The 17988-nt window shown below is 43.8% G+C and overlaps 1 protein-coding gene across 1 annotated transcript in view; it reads left to right on the top strand.

Annotated features, from left to right (window-relative positions):
* Positions 1-17988, top strand: part of LOC148112998 (cytochrome P450 2J5-like) — a 32872-nt gene that overhangs the window by 2489 nt on the left and 12395 nt on the right. The window contains exons 2-5 of the mRNA XM_087872418.1: positions 2012-2174; positions 13593-13742; positions 13939-14099; positions 15900-16076. Coding sequence (XP_087728544.1) covers positions 2012-2174; positions 13593-13742; positions 13939-14099; positions 15900-16076 — 651 coding nt within the window. The remainder of the gene's footprint in view (positions 1-2011; positions 2175-13592; positions 13743-13938; positions 14100-15899; positions 16077-17988) is intronic.

Raw genomic sequence — 17988 nt, 5'->3', positions numbered from 1 at the left:
CTTTTAAAAAGTTTGATGAAATGTTAATGGCTGTTGAAAATATTCAGATGCATGTAGCTGGAGATAAATTAGATTCAGAAAAGGAATGTGATTTGAAAGTGGCAGATTCATTGGAAAGAAATATGGACTGTACACACTGAGAACTGAGTTGATTGCACATACCTCCATGAAGTTCAAGCCTGAATTATTTTACAACAGCAGAAACCTAACTAATTGGAGAAGTAATAAATTGGTTTTCCCTAGGAGGATTGAAGGCAATTTGGGGAATGGATTTATCACACTTAACTGGAAAACAATTTCATCTGGACTTTTTTGGGTAGATAGACTGACTTGGAGATTTAATTTATTATATTTAACCAGACAAAAATTGATAACAGATGGTATTTAGAAATAAATGTGGATATTTGATCTAGGCTGAATCACTGTTACTCTTTTATGTTGCGTCACCTGCAAAGTCATGGAATCAATCATAAACCAATCTATTACCCTCCACTTAGAGACAAACAACCTACTCTCTAACAAACAATTTGGTTTCAGGAACAATTTGTCCTGTAATCTGCAACTCTTACACTATAAAAACATATGGACTACACAACTCAACCAGGGCAAAGCAATAGACTCAATTTACATAGACTTCTGTAAGGCTTTTGATTCAGTGGTACATAACAAACTACTCCTAAAACTAAAAATGTATGGCATTTATGGATTCCTGCATAAGTGGATAGCTGCATTCCTATCAAACAGGCAGCAAGTAGTCAAAATAGGGAATGCCTTATCTAATCCTGGATCTGTTAACAGCGGTGTCCCTCAAGGCAGCATTTGAGGACCCACACTTTTTATACTTTATATAAATGATCTTTGTGATCATATAAGCAACTGTGTTCTCTTTGTGGATGATGTAAAACTATTCAACACCACTGACAATGCTGCTACTCTACAAAAAGACATCGACTATGTGTCAGAATGGTCAAACAGTTGGCAACTCCAAATCTCAACCAACAAATGCTCTGTCTTACATATTGGCAAAAAAAATCAGAACACAAAATACAAGCTGGACGGATACAACCTAACAGATGACCCTCACTCTGTCAAAGACCTTGGAGTACTCATCTCAAATGATCTAAGGGCCAGAGCTCACTGTAATAGCATTGCTAAAAAAGCATTAAGAGTTATTAACCTAATCTTAGGTTAGAATTAGGTTATTACCAGTTTCTTCTCTGGTAATATTGAACTGCAAACTAGGGCATAAAATTTTTTTGCCAGACCAATTCTTGAAGACAGCTCACCTGTCTGGAACCCACACTGCATATCGGACAGTAATACAATCGAATGACTCAAGAGATATTTCACAAGAAGAATCCTCCACTCCTCTACTCGCAACAAAATACCTTATGCTACCACACTTGAAATTTTGGGCTTAAACAATTTAGAACTTTGCTGTCTTTGGTCTGACCTAAGCATAGTACATAAAATCATCTGCTACAATGTCCTACCAGCTTCAACCAAAACAATACAAGAGCACACAATAGATACAAACTCATGGTAAATGGATCCAAATTCGATTGCAGAAAATATGACTTCAGTAACAGAGTGGTCAATGCCTGGAATTCACTACCTGACTCTGTGGTTTCTTTCCCAAACCCCCAAAACTTTAACCTTAAACGGTCTACTGTTGACCTCACCCCATTCCTAAGAGGTCTGTAAGGGACGTGCATAAGTGTACCACTGTGCCTACTGTCCCTGTCCTAATATTTCTTTTTTACTTTTACTCTTTTCATATATTCAAATTATATTTATGGTTTTACCTGTTATTTTATATATGCTTGACAAAATAAATATAAATAAATAAATAAATAAATAAATAAATAAATAAGTAAGTAAATATAAATAAATAAATAAAAATAAAAATTCTTAGAATTGAGGATTTAGGAAAGCCTGTAAGTGGCATATTAACTATAAATAATCTGTTTTATTTGATTGTAACATTTCTCAACTTTGATTCACTTGGCAGCCTGCAAAACAATATGGAAATATATACTCCATGTGGCTTGGACATCGCTTTGTAGTAGTGCTGTCTGGATTCAAAACTGTGAAAGAAACAATGAACAGCTTCCCAGAAGAATTCTCTGATCGATCAGATGATGCTTTCTTCACTGCTTTAGGGAAAAAAAGGGGTAAGTGCAAATAATAAGGAATTGTATCTGAAAAACCATCACACTGTTACAATTTGTATAATATGCATAACATGGGGAGAATAAGCAAGGGATAGTTAACAAAATAATTTAAAGTAATGTGGTAAGCAAAAGAAATATTGCTATAATCCAGTTTTCACCAAATTATTATATGTCTCAATTGCATTTTATCTTGTCGATTACATTCACACATTGACTTAGACATGACTTCTTTTTCACTAAATATCTACCTCTTTTCAGGCTCTCATCATCCCCATTCAACAAAAACTTTCTCAATCTTCCCTTGCCTCTTCAATTCTTTCCTTTGTTTCATATTTTGCCTTTTTTTTAAAAAAAAAAATTGCCTCTTCCTTCAAATTTTGCCACTTTCTCCAGCTTGGATTTTCATCAATTCTCTCTATATGGTCAACCCACCTAAAGGCAATAATTTCATACTGACTACCCACATACAGAACCATCAGCTTTCAGTACTTTCTATGTATAAGAATTAGAGTTAGTTGAGATCTGTTCTAAGCTAATAAAATGTCCAAAATTGGAATAAAATCAGCAGCTTTAGTTATCTTACCTGAAATCAAGAAAACAATTTAAACACTTAAATACCTTGGATTGAGGATCACAGTGGCTCAGTGGCTAAGACGCTGACCTTGTCGATTGAAAGGTTGGCAGTTCAGCGGTTTGAATCCCTAGTGCCGTGTAATGGGGTGAGCTCCCGTTACTTGTCTCAGCTTCTGCCAATTTAGCAATTCAAAAGCACATAAAAAATGCAAGTAGAAAAATAGGGACCACATTTGGTTGGAAGGTAACAGTGTTCCATGTGCCTTTGGCATTTAGTCATGCTGGCCACATGACCATAGAGACGTCTTTGGACAGTGCTGGCTCTTCGGCTTTGAAACGGAGATGAGCACCACCCCCTAGAGTTGGGAACAACTAGCACATATGTGTGAGGGGAACCTTTACCTTTACCTTGGATTGGAGCTCCTAAACCTCAGACAGAATGAGAAAGTAACAGCACTCTCCATCATCCATGACCAACCAGATGCATCAACTATTTTTGTTTTCTGATAAATGCAAGGTGGAAAACTTGCCTGGGGAAAGAGTTGCTCTAAGCATATAACATACTACATGTGCACAGAAATGTTCCCAGGTGGGAGGGAAAGTGGTTGGAAAGAGAGAATCAGAATCAGAATCATAACAGAGCTGGAAGGGATATTTATTTATTTATTTATTTATTTATTTATTTATTTATTTATTTATTTATTTATTCATTTATACAAACATGTACAAGATAACAGGTATAAGTATAAACATAAATATGAACATAGGAAATGTGTACAAATAAATGGGGATAGTAGGATAGGGATGCTAGGCACCCTGGTGCACTTATGCACATCCCTTACACATCCCTCTGAGGAATGGGGTGAGGTCAACAGTAGACAGTCTAAGGTTAAAGTTATGGGGGGTGGGGATATAACAACAGAGTCAGGTAGTGCATTCCAGGCATTGACCATTGTGTTGCTGAAGTCGTATTTTCTGCAATCGAGTTTGGAGTGGTTTACCTTGAGTTTGTATCTATTGTGTGCTTGTGTATTATTGTGGTTGAAGCTGAAGTAGTCATTGACAGGTAGGACATTTTATTTATTTATTTATTTATTTATTTATTATTTATAATAACTTATTGTCATGGGGGATTTCAACCTTCCGTCTGCGGGTGAGGCGTCAGAGGCGGCTCGGGAGTTCATGGCTTCCATGACGGCCATGGACCTGACCCAGTTAGTTCAAGGCCCAACTCACATAGGGGGACACACTCTGGACCTGATTTTTGTCTCTGGTCAGTGGTTGAATGATCTTGGTAGAGGGGATCTAGACATCAAACCCTTGTCATGGACAGATCATTCGCTCCTTCACTTAGACTTTCCTACCGCTTTCCCCCGCCGCAGGGAGACGGAACCGACAAAATGGTTCCGTCCCAGGCGCCTGATGGAGCCTGATAGGTTCCTGATGGAGCTTGGGCCGTTTCCTGAGACTCTGGCACACGACTCGACTGAAGAGCTGGTGGCCGCCTGGGAGAGTGCGGCCGCCAGAGCTTTGGACCACGTCGTGCCTTTGCGGCCTCTGACCTGATGCCGATCTCAATTGGCTCCTTGGTTCTCTGAGGAGCTGAGAGAGATGAAGCGTCGGAAAAGACGCCTAGAGAGCATTTGGAGGACTAGTCAATCCGATTCCGACCGGACACAGGTGAGGTCTTATATCAAGACCTACCTAGTGGCGATAAAAGCGGCGAAATCTAACCATTTCTCCACTCTTATCGCATCTGCAGAGAACCGCCCAGCTGCCCTGTTTAGGGTGACCCACTCCCTTCTTCGGGGGGGAGTGCGGGAAGATCCCTTGCAAGGCCGCACTGAGGATTTTGTGCAATTCCTGCATGATAAAGTCGCTCGGATTCGGGATGGCTTGGACTCCGATTGGATGAGTCCAGGGGAGGAGACAGGGGCAGGCCTTGAGAATATTATCTGGGAGGAGTTTGATCCTGTGGCTCCCGAGGATGTGGACAGGGTTCTGGGTAGGATTAGTGCCGCCACATGTTTATTGGACCCGTGTCCCTCCTGGTTGGTACTGGCCTCCCGGGAGGTTACACGAGGCTGGCTCCAGGGGATTATAACTGCTTCTCTGAGTGAGGGTGCCTTTCCCGCCACCTTGAAAGAGGCGGTGGTGAGGCCCCTCCTCAAGAAGCCTTCCCTGGACCCGGCGGAATTAGCTAACTACCGTCCGGTCTCCAACCTTCGTTTTGTGGCGAAGGTTGTTGAGAGTGTGGTGGCACGACAACTGCCCGGGCACCTGGATGAAGTTATCTATCTAGACCCGTGCCAGTCGGGCTTCAGGCAGGGGCACAGCACAGAAACGGCATTGGTCGCGTTGGTGGATGATCTCTGGAGGGCTCGGGACAAGGGTTGCTCCTCTGTCCTAGTCCTATTAGATCTCTCAGCGGCTTTTGATACCATCGACCATGGTATCATGCTGCGGCGGTTAAGAGGATTAGGAATAGGGGGCACCGTTCTGCGGTGGTTCTCCTCCTTCCTCTCTGACCGCTCGCAGTTTGTGTTGGCAGGGGGGCAGAGGTCGACCTCGAGGCATCTCGCATGGGGAGTGCCACAAGGGTCAGTCCTCTCGCCCCTTCTGTTCAACATTTATGTGAAGCCGCTGGGTGAGATCATCCGTGGTTTTGGGGTGAAGTGTCATCTGTACGCTGATGATACTCAGCTGTACATTTCCACCCCAGACCACCCCAACGATGCCCTTGATGTGATGTCTCGCTGCCTGGAGGCCGTGCGGGTCTGGATGGGGAGGAACAGGCTCAGACTCAACCCGTCCAAGACCGAGTGGCTGTGGCTTCCGGCGTCCCGATATAGTCAGCAGGTGCCATCGCTGACTATTGGGGGTGAATCGTTGCCCCCCACAGAGAGGGCTCGCAATCTGGGTGTCCTCCTGGACGCACGGCTGTCTTTAGAAGAGCATATGACGGCCGTGGCCAGGGGGGCCTTTTATCAGGTTCACCTGATCCGCCAGTTGCAGCCCTTTCTGGACCGGGACGCCTTGCGCACAGTCACTCATGCCCTTGTCACCTCCCGGCTGGACTATTGTAATGCTCTCTACATGGGACTCCCCTTGAAGAGCACTCGGAGGCTCCAACTGGTCCAGAATGCGGCCGCACGGGTGGTTATGGGCACAACTCGTTGTGCCCGCGTGACACCCCTCCTGCGCGAGCTGCACTGGCTCCCAGTGGTCTTCCGGGTGCGATTCAAGGTGTTGGTTACCACCTTTAAAGCGCTCCATGGCATAGGACCCGGGTACCTTCGAGACCGTCTTCTGCCACCAATAGCCTCCCACCGACCAGTCCGCTCCCACAGAGAGGGTCTCCTCAGGGTGCCATCAGCCAAGTTATGTCGGCTGGCGACACCCAGGGGGAGGGCCTTCTCTGTGGGAGCCCCAGCCCTGTGGAATGAACTGCCCCCGGAAATACGTAAGATCTCCGACCTCCGGGTGTTTCGTTGCGCTTTGAAGACCCTGTTGTTCCGCCAGGCCGGGCTATCAACTTAATAATTTTAAATTGGGATATTTTAAATTCTTGGGGTTTTAAATCGGCCAAATCTATTTAATTATTTTAATTTTTAATTATTGTTGTGTCTTGTGTTTTTAAATTGGCTGTACACCGCCCTGAGTCCTTCGGGAGAAGGGCGGTATAGAAATAAAATTATTATTATTATTATTATTATTATTATTATTATTATTATTATTATTATTATTATTATTATTATTATTATTAATCATTTATTATTGCGATTTATATGCCGCCTTTCTCCCTGGGGACTCAAGGCATTTTACAAAATGCCAAATTCCAATACAAATCACAATGAAATAAAATTAAAATCAGCGACCCTATTAAAAACAGTTTAAAATTATGACAGTGTACCCCCAAATGGATCAGTTGAGTTGACGAAAGAGCCACTTCTTCAGCTCCTGACGGAAGGAAAGAAGGTCGGGTGCTCTCCTGAGCTCGATGGGCAATCCATTCCAGAGCGTCGGGGCTCCCACAGAGAATGCTCTCCTCCTGGGGGCCGTCAGCCGACATTGTTTGGCCGACGGCACCCTGAGGAGGCTGACTCTGTGAGAGCGCACAGGACAGTGGGAGAGCGGCTGGAGATGGTCCTGCAAGTACCCCGGGCCTAAGCCATGAAGGGCTTTATAGGAGAGCACCAGCACCTTGAAATGTATCCGGAGTGCCACCGGCAGCCAGTGCAGCTCACGCAGGAGACATGTTACACAGGAGTATCTAGACGCCCCCATAACTACCCGTGCGACTGCGTTCTGGACTAGCTGGAGCCTCCGGATGCATCCCAAGGGCAGCCCCATGTAGAGGCTGTTACAGTAGTCCAATCTAGAGGTAACGAGGGCATGAGTGACCGTGGCAAGGGCATCCCGGTCTAGAAAAGGGTGCAACTGGAGCACAAGACGCACCTGTGCGAAGGCCCCCCTGGTTACAGCCATCAGATGGTCCTCTAAGGACAGCCGAGAATCCAGGAGGACAGCCAAGTTGCGGACCCTATCGGAGGGAGCAAGAGTTTCTCCCCTGATCATTAAAGATGGAACCTCCAGATCCCACGATGCCAGCATCCACAGCCACTCAGTCTTGGAAGGGTTGAGTCTAAGTCTGTTCCTCCCCATACAAACCCGCACCACTTCCAGGCAGTGGGACATCACGGAAAGGGCATCCCTAGGGTGGTCAGGGGTGGAGATGTAAAGCTGGGTATCATCAGCATATTGATGATACCTCACCCCAAAACCACGAATGATCTCACCCAGCAGTTTCATGTAGATGTTAAAGAGCAGAGGGGAGAGAACTGATCCCTGAGGCACCCCACAAGTGAGAGGCCTCTGGGAGGATCCCTGACCCCCCGCCCAAACAGACTGCAGACAACCAGAGAGATAGGAGGAGAACCACTGTAAAACAGTGCCTCCTAACCCCATCCCCCTGAGCTGCTGCAGCAGAATACAATGGTCGATGGTATCGAAAGCCGCTGAGAGGTCAAGAAGGACCAGGATGGAGGAACAACTCCCATACCTGGCCCACCAGAGATCATTTACTAGGGCGACCAATGCCGTTTCCGTGCTGTGGCCACACCTGAAACTAGATTGGTAAGTATCGAGGTAGTCTGTTTCCTCCAGGAATTGAAAGAATTGCTGCGCCACCACGGACTCAACAACCTTTGCTAAAAAGCGAAGGTTAGAGACTGGACGGTAGTTGTTAAGAACGTCAGGGTCCAAGTTTGACTTCTTAAGGAGGGGTTGAACCACCGCCTCTTTGAGTGCAGCAGGGAAGACCCCTTCCTTTAATGAAGCATTGACAACAGCCCAGATCCAGTCTCCAGTCACCTCTCTGACTGCCGAAACTAGCCAGGAGGGACAAGGGTCCAATAAACATGTGGAGGACCCCAGCCTACCCATAATCCTGTCCATGTCATCCAGTGAAACAGGCTCAAACTCAACCCAGATGTTTCCACCAAGACTAGCCCCTGTCACCTCAACGGACTCTGTCCAGTCAGAGTCCAGCCCGGTCCGAATCTGAGTGATTTTATCTTGCAGAAACTATGCAAAATCCTCAGCAGGGCCCTGCAAGGGGTCCTCCCTCACTCCCTGATTAAGGAGGGAGCGGGTCACTCTAAACAGGGCTGCTGGGTGGTTTTCTGCAGATGCAATGAGAGTGGCGAAATAGTTACGTTTCGCCACTTCCATCGCCACAAGATAAGACCTAATATGGGTTCTTAATTGTGTTCGGTCGGAGTCGGATCGGGAGGATCTCCAATCACCCTCCAGGTGTCTTTTCCGACGCTTCATTTCCCTGAGCTCCGTGATGAACCAAGGAGTCGCCCGGGATCTGCGTTGGATCAGAGGCCGCAAAGGCGCGATTCGATCCAGGGCCCCCACTGCAGCTTGTTCCCAGGCTGTGACAAGGGCCTCAGATGAATTGTGGGCTAAGGAGGCAGGAAATGACCCAAGCTCCATCAGGAACCTTTTGGGTTCCATCAGGCACCTGGGGCAGAACCATCTTACCGGTTCCACACCCCTGCAATGGGGAATGGTAGTGGGAAAGTCAAGCCTAAGGAGGGAATGATCGGTTCATGACAGAGGGTTGATAGATAAAGTCCCCTCCCCACGATCATTTATCCACTGTCCAGAGAGAAAAATCAGGTCGAGTGTGTGTTCTCCAATATGAGTTGGGCCCTGTACAATCTGAATTAGGTCCATGGCTGTCATAGAGGTCATGAACTCCCGCACCAACTCAGATGTCTCACCAGCCGATGGCAGGTTGAAATCTCCCACAACCAAAAGGTTGGGGAGTTCCACCGCCAGTTCGGCTAAGACATCTAGTAGTGCGGGCAGGGCTGAGGCTACACAGCTGGGGGAGAGGTACGTGATCAACAGCCCTGACTGAACTCCAGGGTCCCATTTCAAAAGAAGGGATTCACACCCACCTATGTGAGGAATAGTGACCTCCCTAGGACTGAGACTTTCCTTAATAACTACCGCCACTCCTCCGCCCCTCCCCTGGGGTCGCAGCTGGTGAAGTATCCGGAAACCTGGGGGACATAAATCCACGAGAAGGACACCACCCTCCGGTCCCAGCCAGGTCTCAGTGATACAAGCCAGGTCCGCATCCTCCTTGTCAATAAGATCTCAAACAAGGAGGGACTTGTTCACCACGGACCTGGCATTCAAGTATACCAGCCGGAGTCCAGGGCTCCGCACTCCGTCACCGTTGCGGGAGCAGGATGAGCTGAGGGGGCAGGAGAGCCCCACCGCTTGAACAAAGCGGGGGCGCTCTCCAAGCCCCCCTCTCCCAACCTCCGCCTCTCCCAACTGTCACAGGGATTGGAAGACCCTCTCTCCACCGAGCCTCTTCGTTCCCTCCCCCTCCCCCCTCCCCCCACAACCATCCGACAGGCCCAATTGCTGAACCATAGAAGCTGCCCCTGGCTCATCCCTCACCACCCACCTCCCGGGTCCCCTTAAAATTTGGTTAAAAGACTTAATTAAAAAACCCCTCAGACCACGCTTAGAAGCATGCCACCACTCAGGATTCCAAAATTATTTTAGAAGATAATTTTGTGTACTACGCTTAGGTCAGACTGTAGGTGGCGTTGTCCTAGGTTGTCCAAGCCCAAAATTTCAAGCCTGGTGGCATTAGGTATTCTGTTGTAAGTAGATGAATGGCGTACACTTCTTATGAAATACCTCTGGACTCTCTCAATTGTATTAATATCCAATATACAGTGCGGATTCCAAGCAGACAAGCTGTATTTGAGAACTGGACTAGCAAAGGTTTTGTATGTCCTAGTTTGCAGTACAATATTATCGGAGAAGAAGCTTTACAAGATTAAGGTGACAACTCTTAATGCCTTTTTGGCAATGCTATTACAGTGAGCTCTGGTGTTTAGATCATTTGACATGAGTATTCCAAGGTCCTTGACAGAGTGAGGGTTGTCTATGAAGTCATATCCACCCAGCTTGTATTTGGTGTTCTGATTTTTCTTTTTATTGCCAATGTGTAAGACAGAGCATTTGTTCTTCTAGTTTGGCATTTGTTCTTCTAGTTCAGCCCTCTGCTCACTTTCAGATAAGTGGCTGTCCAGTCTTTTCTTAAAAACCTCCAGTGATGAAGCACCCACAACTTCTGAAGGCAATTTCTGTTCCACTTGTTAATTGTTCCCACTATTAGGAAGTTTCTCCTAAATTCACCTCTCCTGCGTGAGCTGCACTGGCTTCCGGTGGTCTTCCAGGTGCGCTTCAAGGTATTGGTTCTCATCTTTAAAGCGCTCCATGGCTTAGGGCCTGGGTATCTACGAGACTACCTTCTGCCACCGATAACCTCCCAGCGGCCAATACGCTCCCACAGAGAGGGTCTCCTCAGGGTGCTGTCGGTCAAGCAATGTCGACTGGTGACCCCCAGGGGGAGAGCCTTCTCTGTGGGGGCACCCGCCCTCTGGAACGAGCTACCCCCAGGGATACAACTGATCCCGGACCTCCGTACTTTCCGCCGGGCTCTGAAGACTTTTCTATTTCAGCAAACTGGGCTGGCTTAAAAATTTTAATTGGTTAATTTTATGGGTAAGGGGTTTTAAATTGGGGAAGCCAAATTGATTTAATTATTTTTAAAATTATTTTAATTTTCATATTGTATATATTTTAATCCTGGCTGTTCACCATCCTGAGTCCTTCGGGAGAAGGGCGGTATAAAAATTTTAATTTTAATTTTAATAATAATAATAATAATAATAATAATAATAATAATAATAATAATATTCCAGGTTGCTTTACTCCTTGATTAGTTTCCATCCATTCTTTCTTGTCCTGCCCTCTTGTGCTTTGGAAAATAAATTGACCCCCTCTTCTTTGTGGCAACCCCTAAAATACTGAAATACTGCTGTCAATACTGCTCTCCTCATGGGTAAATCTGCTTGTTTTAGGGGAAAGGGGAGTGTCTGTTTGAGAGAGTAAATCAAGTGACCGCAGGGAGGAAAGTGCTCCAGTTCACCTCATGAATGAATCTGCTTGTTTCTAGGGGGAGGGGAGAGTGGCTGTTTGATTGAGTGTAAGTGGGAAGTCTTGTTAGCTGTGTGCATGGGAAAAAATGGTTAAATGGTGTCCATCAGCCTTGGAAGGCAACTCATGTCGGTGAAGGAAAACTCTGATCTCAAACCTCCGCTGCCTTGTGGCTATACCCATCTATGGGAGAGTCTTCAAGAGTCAACCTCGAGGCAAAACCTGGAGCAGGAGTCCTGGACTGAGGAGGAGTGCTAGAGGAGTAATACCTCTCTAAAAAACCTTGGTCCAGCTGAGACGGCTGGTAGCACCTCGTAAGGGCCCCTTTCCAGGGTTCCAAGAGAAGATGGTCAATTGTTTTGAAGGCGGAAGAGGGCTTTATGCCCCAATGGCAGATAAAACGGCAGAACCATCTTCTAGGAGAAGGAAAACTCTGATTACAAACCTCCACTGCCTTGTGGCTATATCTACTACAGAAAAAGCTTCAGGAGTCAACCTTGAGGCAAAATCCAGAGTCGGAGTCCCAGAAGCAGTTCGTGACTGTCTACAGTCACGTTCTGGTAACACCTGCAATGCAGCTGGAATTAATCGTATTGGCTTTGCTGTTCCATTGGACTATTTCAGCAATGTGGAGAAGGGGGATCTGCTGTTTGGGTAACAGTCTATCCTCCATATTAATCTACCCAGGCTTCGTGCTCTGGAGAGGGCACTCCAGCTTTGCATACAGCATTGAAACAACACAGGAAGTGGCAGTTACTGGTTATAAGTCTTTGCTTCGTTGGCGTAGAGTGTGACGCCAGGGGCCACTTTTGTCGATGGGAGAGGTCACTGTACCTCATTGAGCAGCTACTGCCCACCTTAACCTGGGCAGCCCCCAGCCAGTAAGGTGCTGCCCCGGCATGGTCTGTTAACCTCACAGGGTGCGTGGGGTTTAGGGTCAAAGCCAACAAGCAGATTGATAACTTTGCACCATGCAACAAACAGAAGAAAACTTTACCCCTAAAGTTGGGCATCTGGAATGTTCGGAGAATGACCCCTGGCCTTTCTGACGATTTACAAGAGATAGATGACGTACGTAAGACAGCTGCCATTGACATGGAGTTGAGCAGACTGCAAATGGACATCATTGCCCTTCAAGAGACAAGACTGTTAGACTCGGGATGTGTTAAGGAGAGAAACTTCTCGTTCTTCTGGCAGGGAAAATCATCAAACGAGTCTAGGGAATATGGGGTTGGCTTCGTGGTCAGAAACACCCTACTAGGATCCATTACTGAACCTGCTGCAGGAAGTGAAAGAATTCTGCCCTTGCAGCTTCACTCATCAGCAGGGCTGGTTACTCTTATTAGCGCATATGCACTGACGTTATCATATTCAGTAGAATCCAAAGACCAATTCTATGATGATCTGGCTGCTACTATCAAGAAAATCCCTGAGAAAGAACCACTGTTTATCCTTGGCAATTTTAATGCCAGAGTTGGAGCTGTTTATAGTTCTTGGCCCACTTCTTGAGGTCAGTTAGGTCAGGAAGATGAACGAAAATGGCCAATGCCTGCTGGAGTTTTGCTGCTACTATGGTTTTTGCATTAGCAATACATACTTTAAAACAAAGCCTCAATACAGAGTCTCTTGGAGACATCCAAGATCGAAGCATTGGCACCAGCTTGACTTGATTCTTACCAGGCGCTCCAACTACGCCAATATTACAAGCACACACAGTTATCAGGGTGCTGATTGCAATACAGACCACTCCTTGGTGTGCAGCAGAATAAAACTGCAAACAAAGATATTGCATCACTCGAAGAAGATGGGAAGACCACGAATTGACATCAACAAGACCCACAGTCAGGGCAAAGTGGAGGAATTTGCACAAGCACTCAAGGAAACTCTCCCAGGCCAGGCTGAAGTAAATGTATCTGAACGATGGGAATATTTCAAGAATGCTGTTTATAACACCGCCTTGTCAGTATTTGGTAAAGAGATCAGAAAGACAGCAGATTGGTTTAAAGCCCATTCGGAGGAGTTGACGCCAGCCATTGAGGAAAAAATGAGAGCTTTAATTGCATATAAAGCCTGTTCCAGTGAGCGCAACCTACAGGTTCTGCGAGCTGCTCATAGCAAAGTCCAGCCAGGAGATGTGCTAACGATTATTGGCTGCAGCTTTGCTCTCAGATCCAGATAGCCAAACCATTCTGCTGTCTTTCTGATCTCTTTTCCAAATACTGACAAGGCAGTGTTATAAGGTTTTTTTAAAAAAAATATGAATGTTATAAGGAATCATTTATCATTGTCTGCTGATGCCCTCAGGAATTATTTTCTCCAATGGCCACACCTGGAAACAGCAGCGACACATTGGCATCACTTCTCTGCGGAAGCTGGGCCTGGGGAAGAAAAGCATTGAGCATCAAATAGAAGACGCAGCTCAGACGTTGGTGGAGATCTTTAGAGAAACAAAAGGTATGTAATTTGGGGTAATGGCTCACATTTTTTCATTTTGTGTATTTTGAACAAGAAATGTGTATTTGATATGTGTATTTGATATGAATTTTTTTTTACGTTTTTGAAAAAATTGATAAGAGTTCCCAATAATTTTTTTTCATCCTGTAGTAGTCCTGTTCTTTAATAATTCATTATGAAATATCTTCATTTGCAGGACAGCCCTTTGACCCTTCAATTCCAGTAATAAACGCAGTTTCTAATGTCATATGTGCTTTGAGTTTTGGACATCAGTTTGCTCCTGACGATGAAAACTTCCAGAAGTTAATTCAAGCCCTTGAAATTCTTGTGAAATTCTCTGGTAGCTTTTTTCATTTGGTGAGTTATATTTTATATTAAAGCTCCCCCAAAACCTACCATATGTTTCTATCAATACTTTCATGTAAACATGAATAGAATCCATGAAGGGCGCCTTGGAAATCATTTATTGTATTGTACTATTATCCCCAGTAGGTGTGTCTGTCCTTAAATCAGTCTTGACTCAAGGTGAAAACCTGGACAAGTCTTTGCAGTTTTCTTGTCCATGTTTTGGAAGTGGTTTTTCATTGCCTACTTCCTAGGGCTGAGAGAGCAGGACCTGTCCACCATCACCCAGTTGACTTAGTGCTTGAGTTGGGAGTAGTACTCACAATATGTCAGTTTCTAGATTGGTACATTAACCACTGTACCAAAGTGGTTCTGCCCATGAAGAAATCCATCATTTCAGTTTCACTAGTAGATAGCTGTCCACCCCATGTTTAAACTGCTCTCGAAAAGATGGTCTATCACTTCCTGGGTCAGTCCATAATTGAACAGTTCTTACAAATTTTTCCTAATATGAAACCAACATCTGCTTCCTTATCATTTAAATCCCTTGCTTCCATCCAGACTTCCTGAATGTCTTTGAATGTAGCCACCAAAAAAGCCAATGGAGTCTTAAGATGTATTAATAGAGGGATAGGGTAGGGTAGGGTAGGGTAGGGTAGGGTAGGGTAGGGTAGGGTAGAATAGAATAGAATAGAATAGAATAGAATAGAATAGAATAGAATAGAATAGAATAGAATAGAATAGAATAGAATAGAATAGAATTCTTTATTGGCCAAGTGTGATTGGACACACAAGGAATTTGTCTTTTGTGCATATGCTCTCAGCGTACATAAAAAGACAAGATACATTCGAATCATAGGTACAACACTTAATGATAGTATTAGGGTACAAATAAGATAATGTGAAGCATTAGTACCCCTTAATAATACCTTGGTAAGACCACGCTTGGAATATTGCATCCCATTTTGGTCACCAGGATAAAAAAAAAGATCTTGAGACTCTGGAAAGAATGCAGAAAAGAGAACTAGGATGATCGGGATAGAGGATAAAACATAGAAGGAAGTAGGTATGTCTAATGTAGTGAAAAGAAGGAGTAGGGTTGACATGATAGCAGTGTTCCAATATCTGAGGGGCAGCCACATAGAAGATGGGGTTAACCTGTTCTCCAAAGCCCCTGAAGGCAGGATAAGAAGCAATGGATGGAAACTAATCAAGGAGAGAAGCAACTAGAACTAAGAAAGTATTTCCTGACAGGAAGAGCAATTAACCAGTGGAATGGCTTGCCTTAAGAGATTGCAGCTGCTTCATCACTGGAGGTTTTTAAGAAGAGATTGGACAACTATTGTCTGAAATGATATAGAATCTTTTGCTTGAACAGGGGTTGGACTAGAAGACCTCCAAGGTCCCTCCCAACTCTGTTATTCTCTTATGAAAACCTAGCAAACCGAATATCCAATCCATGTAGTTAATTCATTTTTTAGCTTGGCAAGTGAATCCAGATTTTTTGAAGAACGGATTAGTTAGCCATGGTTAACCATATTTAGAAAGGCTCCTGGAGAGAATGAGAGAATTTTATAATAGCTTTATAATAATCAATCTGCCTCTAACATAATTCTTTTCTGGAAGAATTTGGGAACAGCTTTTCTGGAGGACTTTTGAGGTCTGACACCAAAACATGGTTTGCCATATTTTAATGTGCTTGTAGTGGTTTTTTTTTTAGCTATTAAGTGCTGTCTATTACTGTGAGCTTCTGAGAACCTTCTTTATTTGTAGTGGGGAATAAATAAACTTTTCCTTTTCCATTTCTATTAGATGTTTATTATGTTCCCAAGATTAATGAGCTACCTCCCAGGTCCTCACAAGGAGGCCTTGGCTTCCATAGAGACAATCTATTCCTTTGCCAAGCAAGAAATAGAAAAACACAAGGAATCCAGCGCTCTGCATGAGCCACAAGACTTCATTGATCTCTACCTTCTACAGATGGAGAAGGTATGGTTTTACTGTGGTTCAATACATGAAAAAGGAATCACTATATTCCTTGCTATAAGCAAACAGGAGGGGCTATTGAAATTGTCTTCACTGGATTTTTTTTTCTTTTTCATTCAATTCCTATTCTAAATTTAGCTCATTTTAATTCAGATTGCTTCTAAATAAGAGCTATATTGTACTTCTGCAATCTTAAACTTAAACAAGAGAGATTCTTAGTAGGGGAAGTTAGAATTATTATTTTTTTATTGCAAAAGTTTTACAATTACATTTTCACCCCTTTCCCCCCCCTCAACCCATCCCAAACTTCCCAACCTCGCCCTCCCTAACCCTCCCTGACCCTCCCCTCCCCCCGGACTTCCACACAATATACTCAGATCAAGAGAAAAAAAACCCTTTGTATAAAACTTGAACCCCTCCCTCCCCCTTATAATTTTTCATCTTCATTACATTAAAATATATCTATCTTAATATAACATTTTCAAATAAAAGCTATTTGATACTTCCTGGTTTGATATTTGTTCTGAACATAATCTATCCACTTTTTCCATTCCCATTCATAAGTCTCTTGTGAACAATCTTTTAAATATGCTGAAATCTTCGCCATCTCTGCAAAACTGGCCATCTTCAAAGTCCATTCCTCGATAGTGGGCAAAGCTTCATTTTTCCAGTATTTACCTATCAATAATCTCGCTGCTGTTATCATGTACAATATCAGCTTTGTTTCACCCAATGTAAAACCCTTAACTATACCCAATAAAAAAAGTTGTGAAGAAAATTGAATTTTTTTCTTCAAAACATTCTGCATAACTCACCAAATTTTTATCCAAAAAGCCTTAACTTTCTTACAAGTCCACCAAACATGATAATATGTAGCATCTAAACAATCACATCTCCAACATTTTGGCTGAACATTAGGGTACATATACGACAATTTTTTGGGGTCTAAATGCCATCTATAAAACATTTTATAGAAATTTTCCCTCAAATTCTGCGACTGTGTAAATTTAACGTTCTGAACCCAAATTTTTTCCCATGTTTCCAACATCACTGGTTCTTCCAAATTTTGTGCCCACTTAATCATACAATCTTTAACCAATTCAGTTTCTGAATCCCTTTCTAACAAAACATTATAAAGCCTTTTAATATGCATTGGACCTTTCTCTTTTATATGTCTAACCAATTCTTCCTCATGCAACATAATACCAGTTTTTTGGTCCTCTTTCCATCTCAGTTGAAGTTGATTGTATTATAACCAAGTTAAGTTGATCCCTTCGTCCCACAGTGTCTCTAATGTCTTCAACTGCCATCTGCCCGCATCTGTAAAAAGAACCTCTTTGTATAGAACCCCCCCGAGTGACATTATATTTGTATTCCAAATAATATGACCAAGATCCAGCCATAGCAGTATTTTGTAATCCCATTTGAGTCGGTGCTTCTTCCAAACCCTCATCAAAGAGTCTCTAAGTATATGGCTTTTAAATACTTTATCCACTTTGTTCTCATAAAATAAGTAGGCATGCCATCCAAATTCAAGATCAAAACTTTCTATATTCAATATTCCAGTCTTTTTCCTTCCAAACCAATCGCTTGCTTGAGTCAAAGCTGCTGCTTCATAATATAATTGTAGGTTTGGAAGTTTAAGACCTCCCCTTTCTGGAACATCTTGCATAATTTTCAATTTCACTCTCGGTTTTTTCTCGTTCCAGACAAACTTATTCACTCCACTTTGCCATACTTTCAATTGTTTATCACTTTTAAGCACCGGAATCATTTGAAACAAAAAAAGAAATCTTGGCGAAATATTCATCTTAATTGCTGCTATTCTTCCAAGTAAAGACAGCTGCAGTTTTTTCCAAGTCTCCATATCTTTCTGCACCTCTCGCCACAACACCTCATAATTATTTTGAAACAG

Source organism: Pantherophis guttatus, chromosome 6, assembly GCF_059756535.1.
Source record: "Pantherophis guttatus breed Tessera chromosome 6, ASM5975653v1, whole genome shotgun sequence".
NCBI lineage: Eukaryota > Metazoa > Chordata > Lepidosauria > Squamata > Colubridae > Pantherophis > Pantherophis guttatus.
The sequence above is the reverse complement of the archived record's forward strand: the minus strand, read 5'-3'. Positions and strand labels throughout refer to the sequence as shown.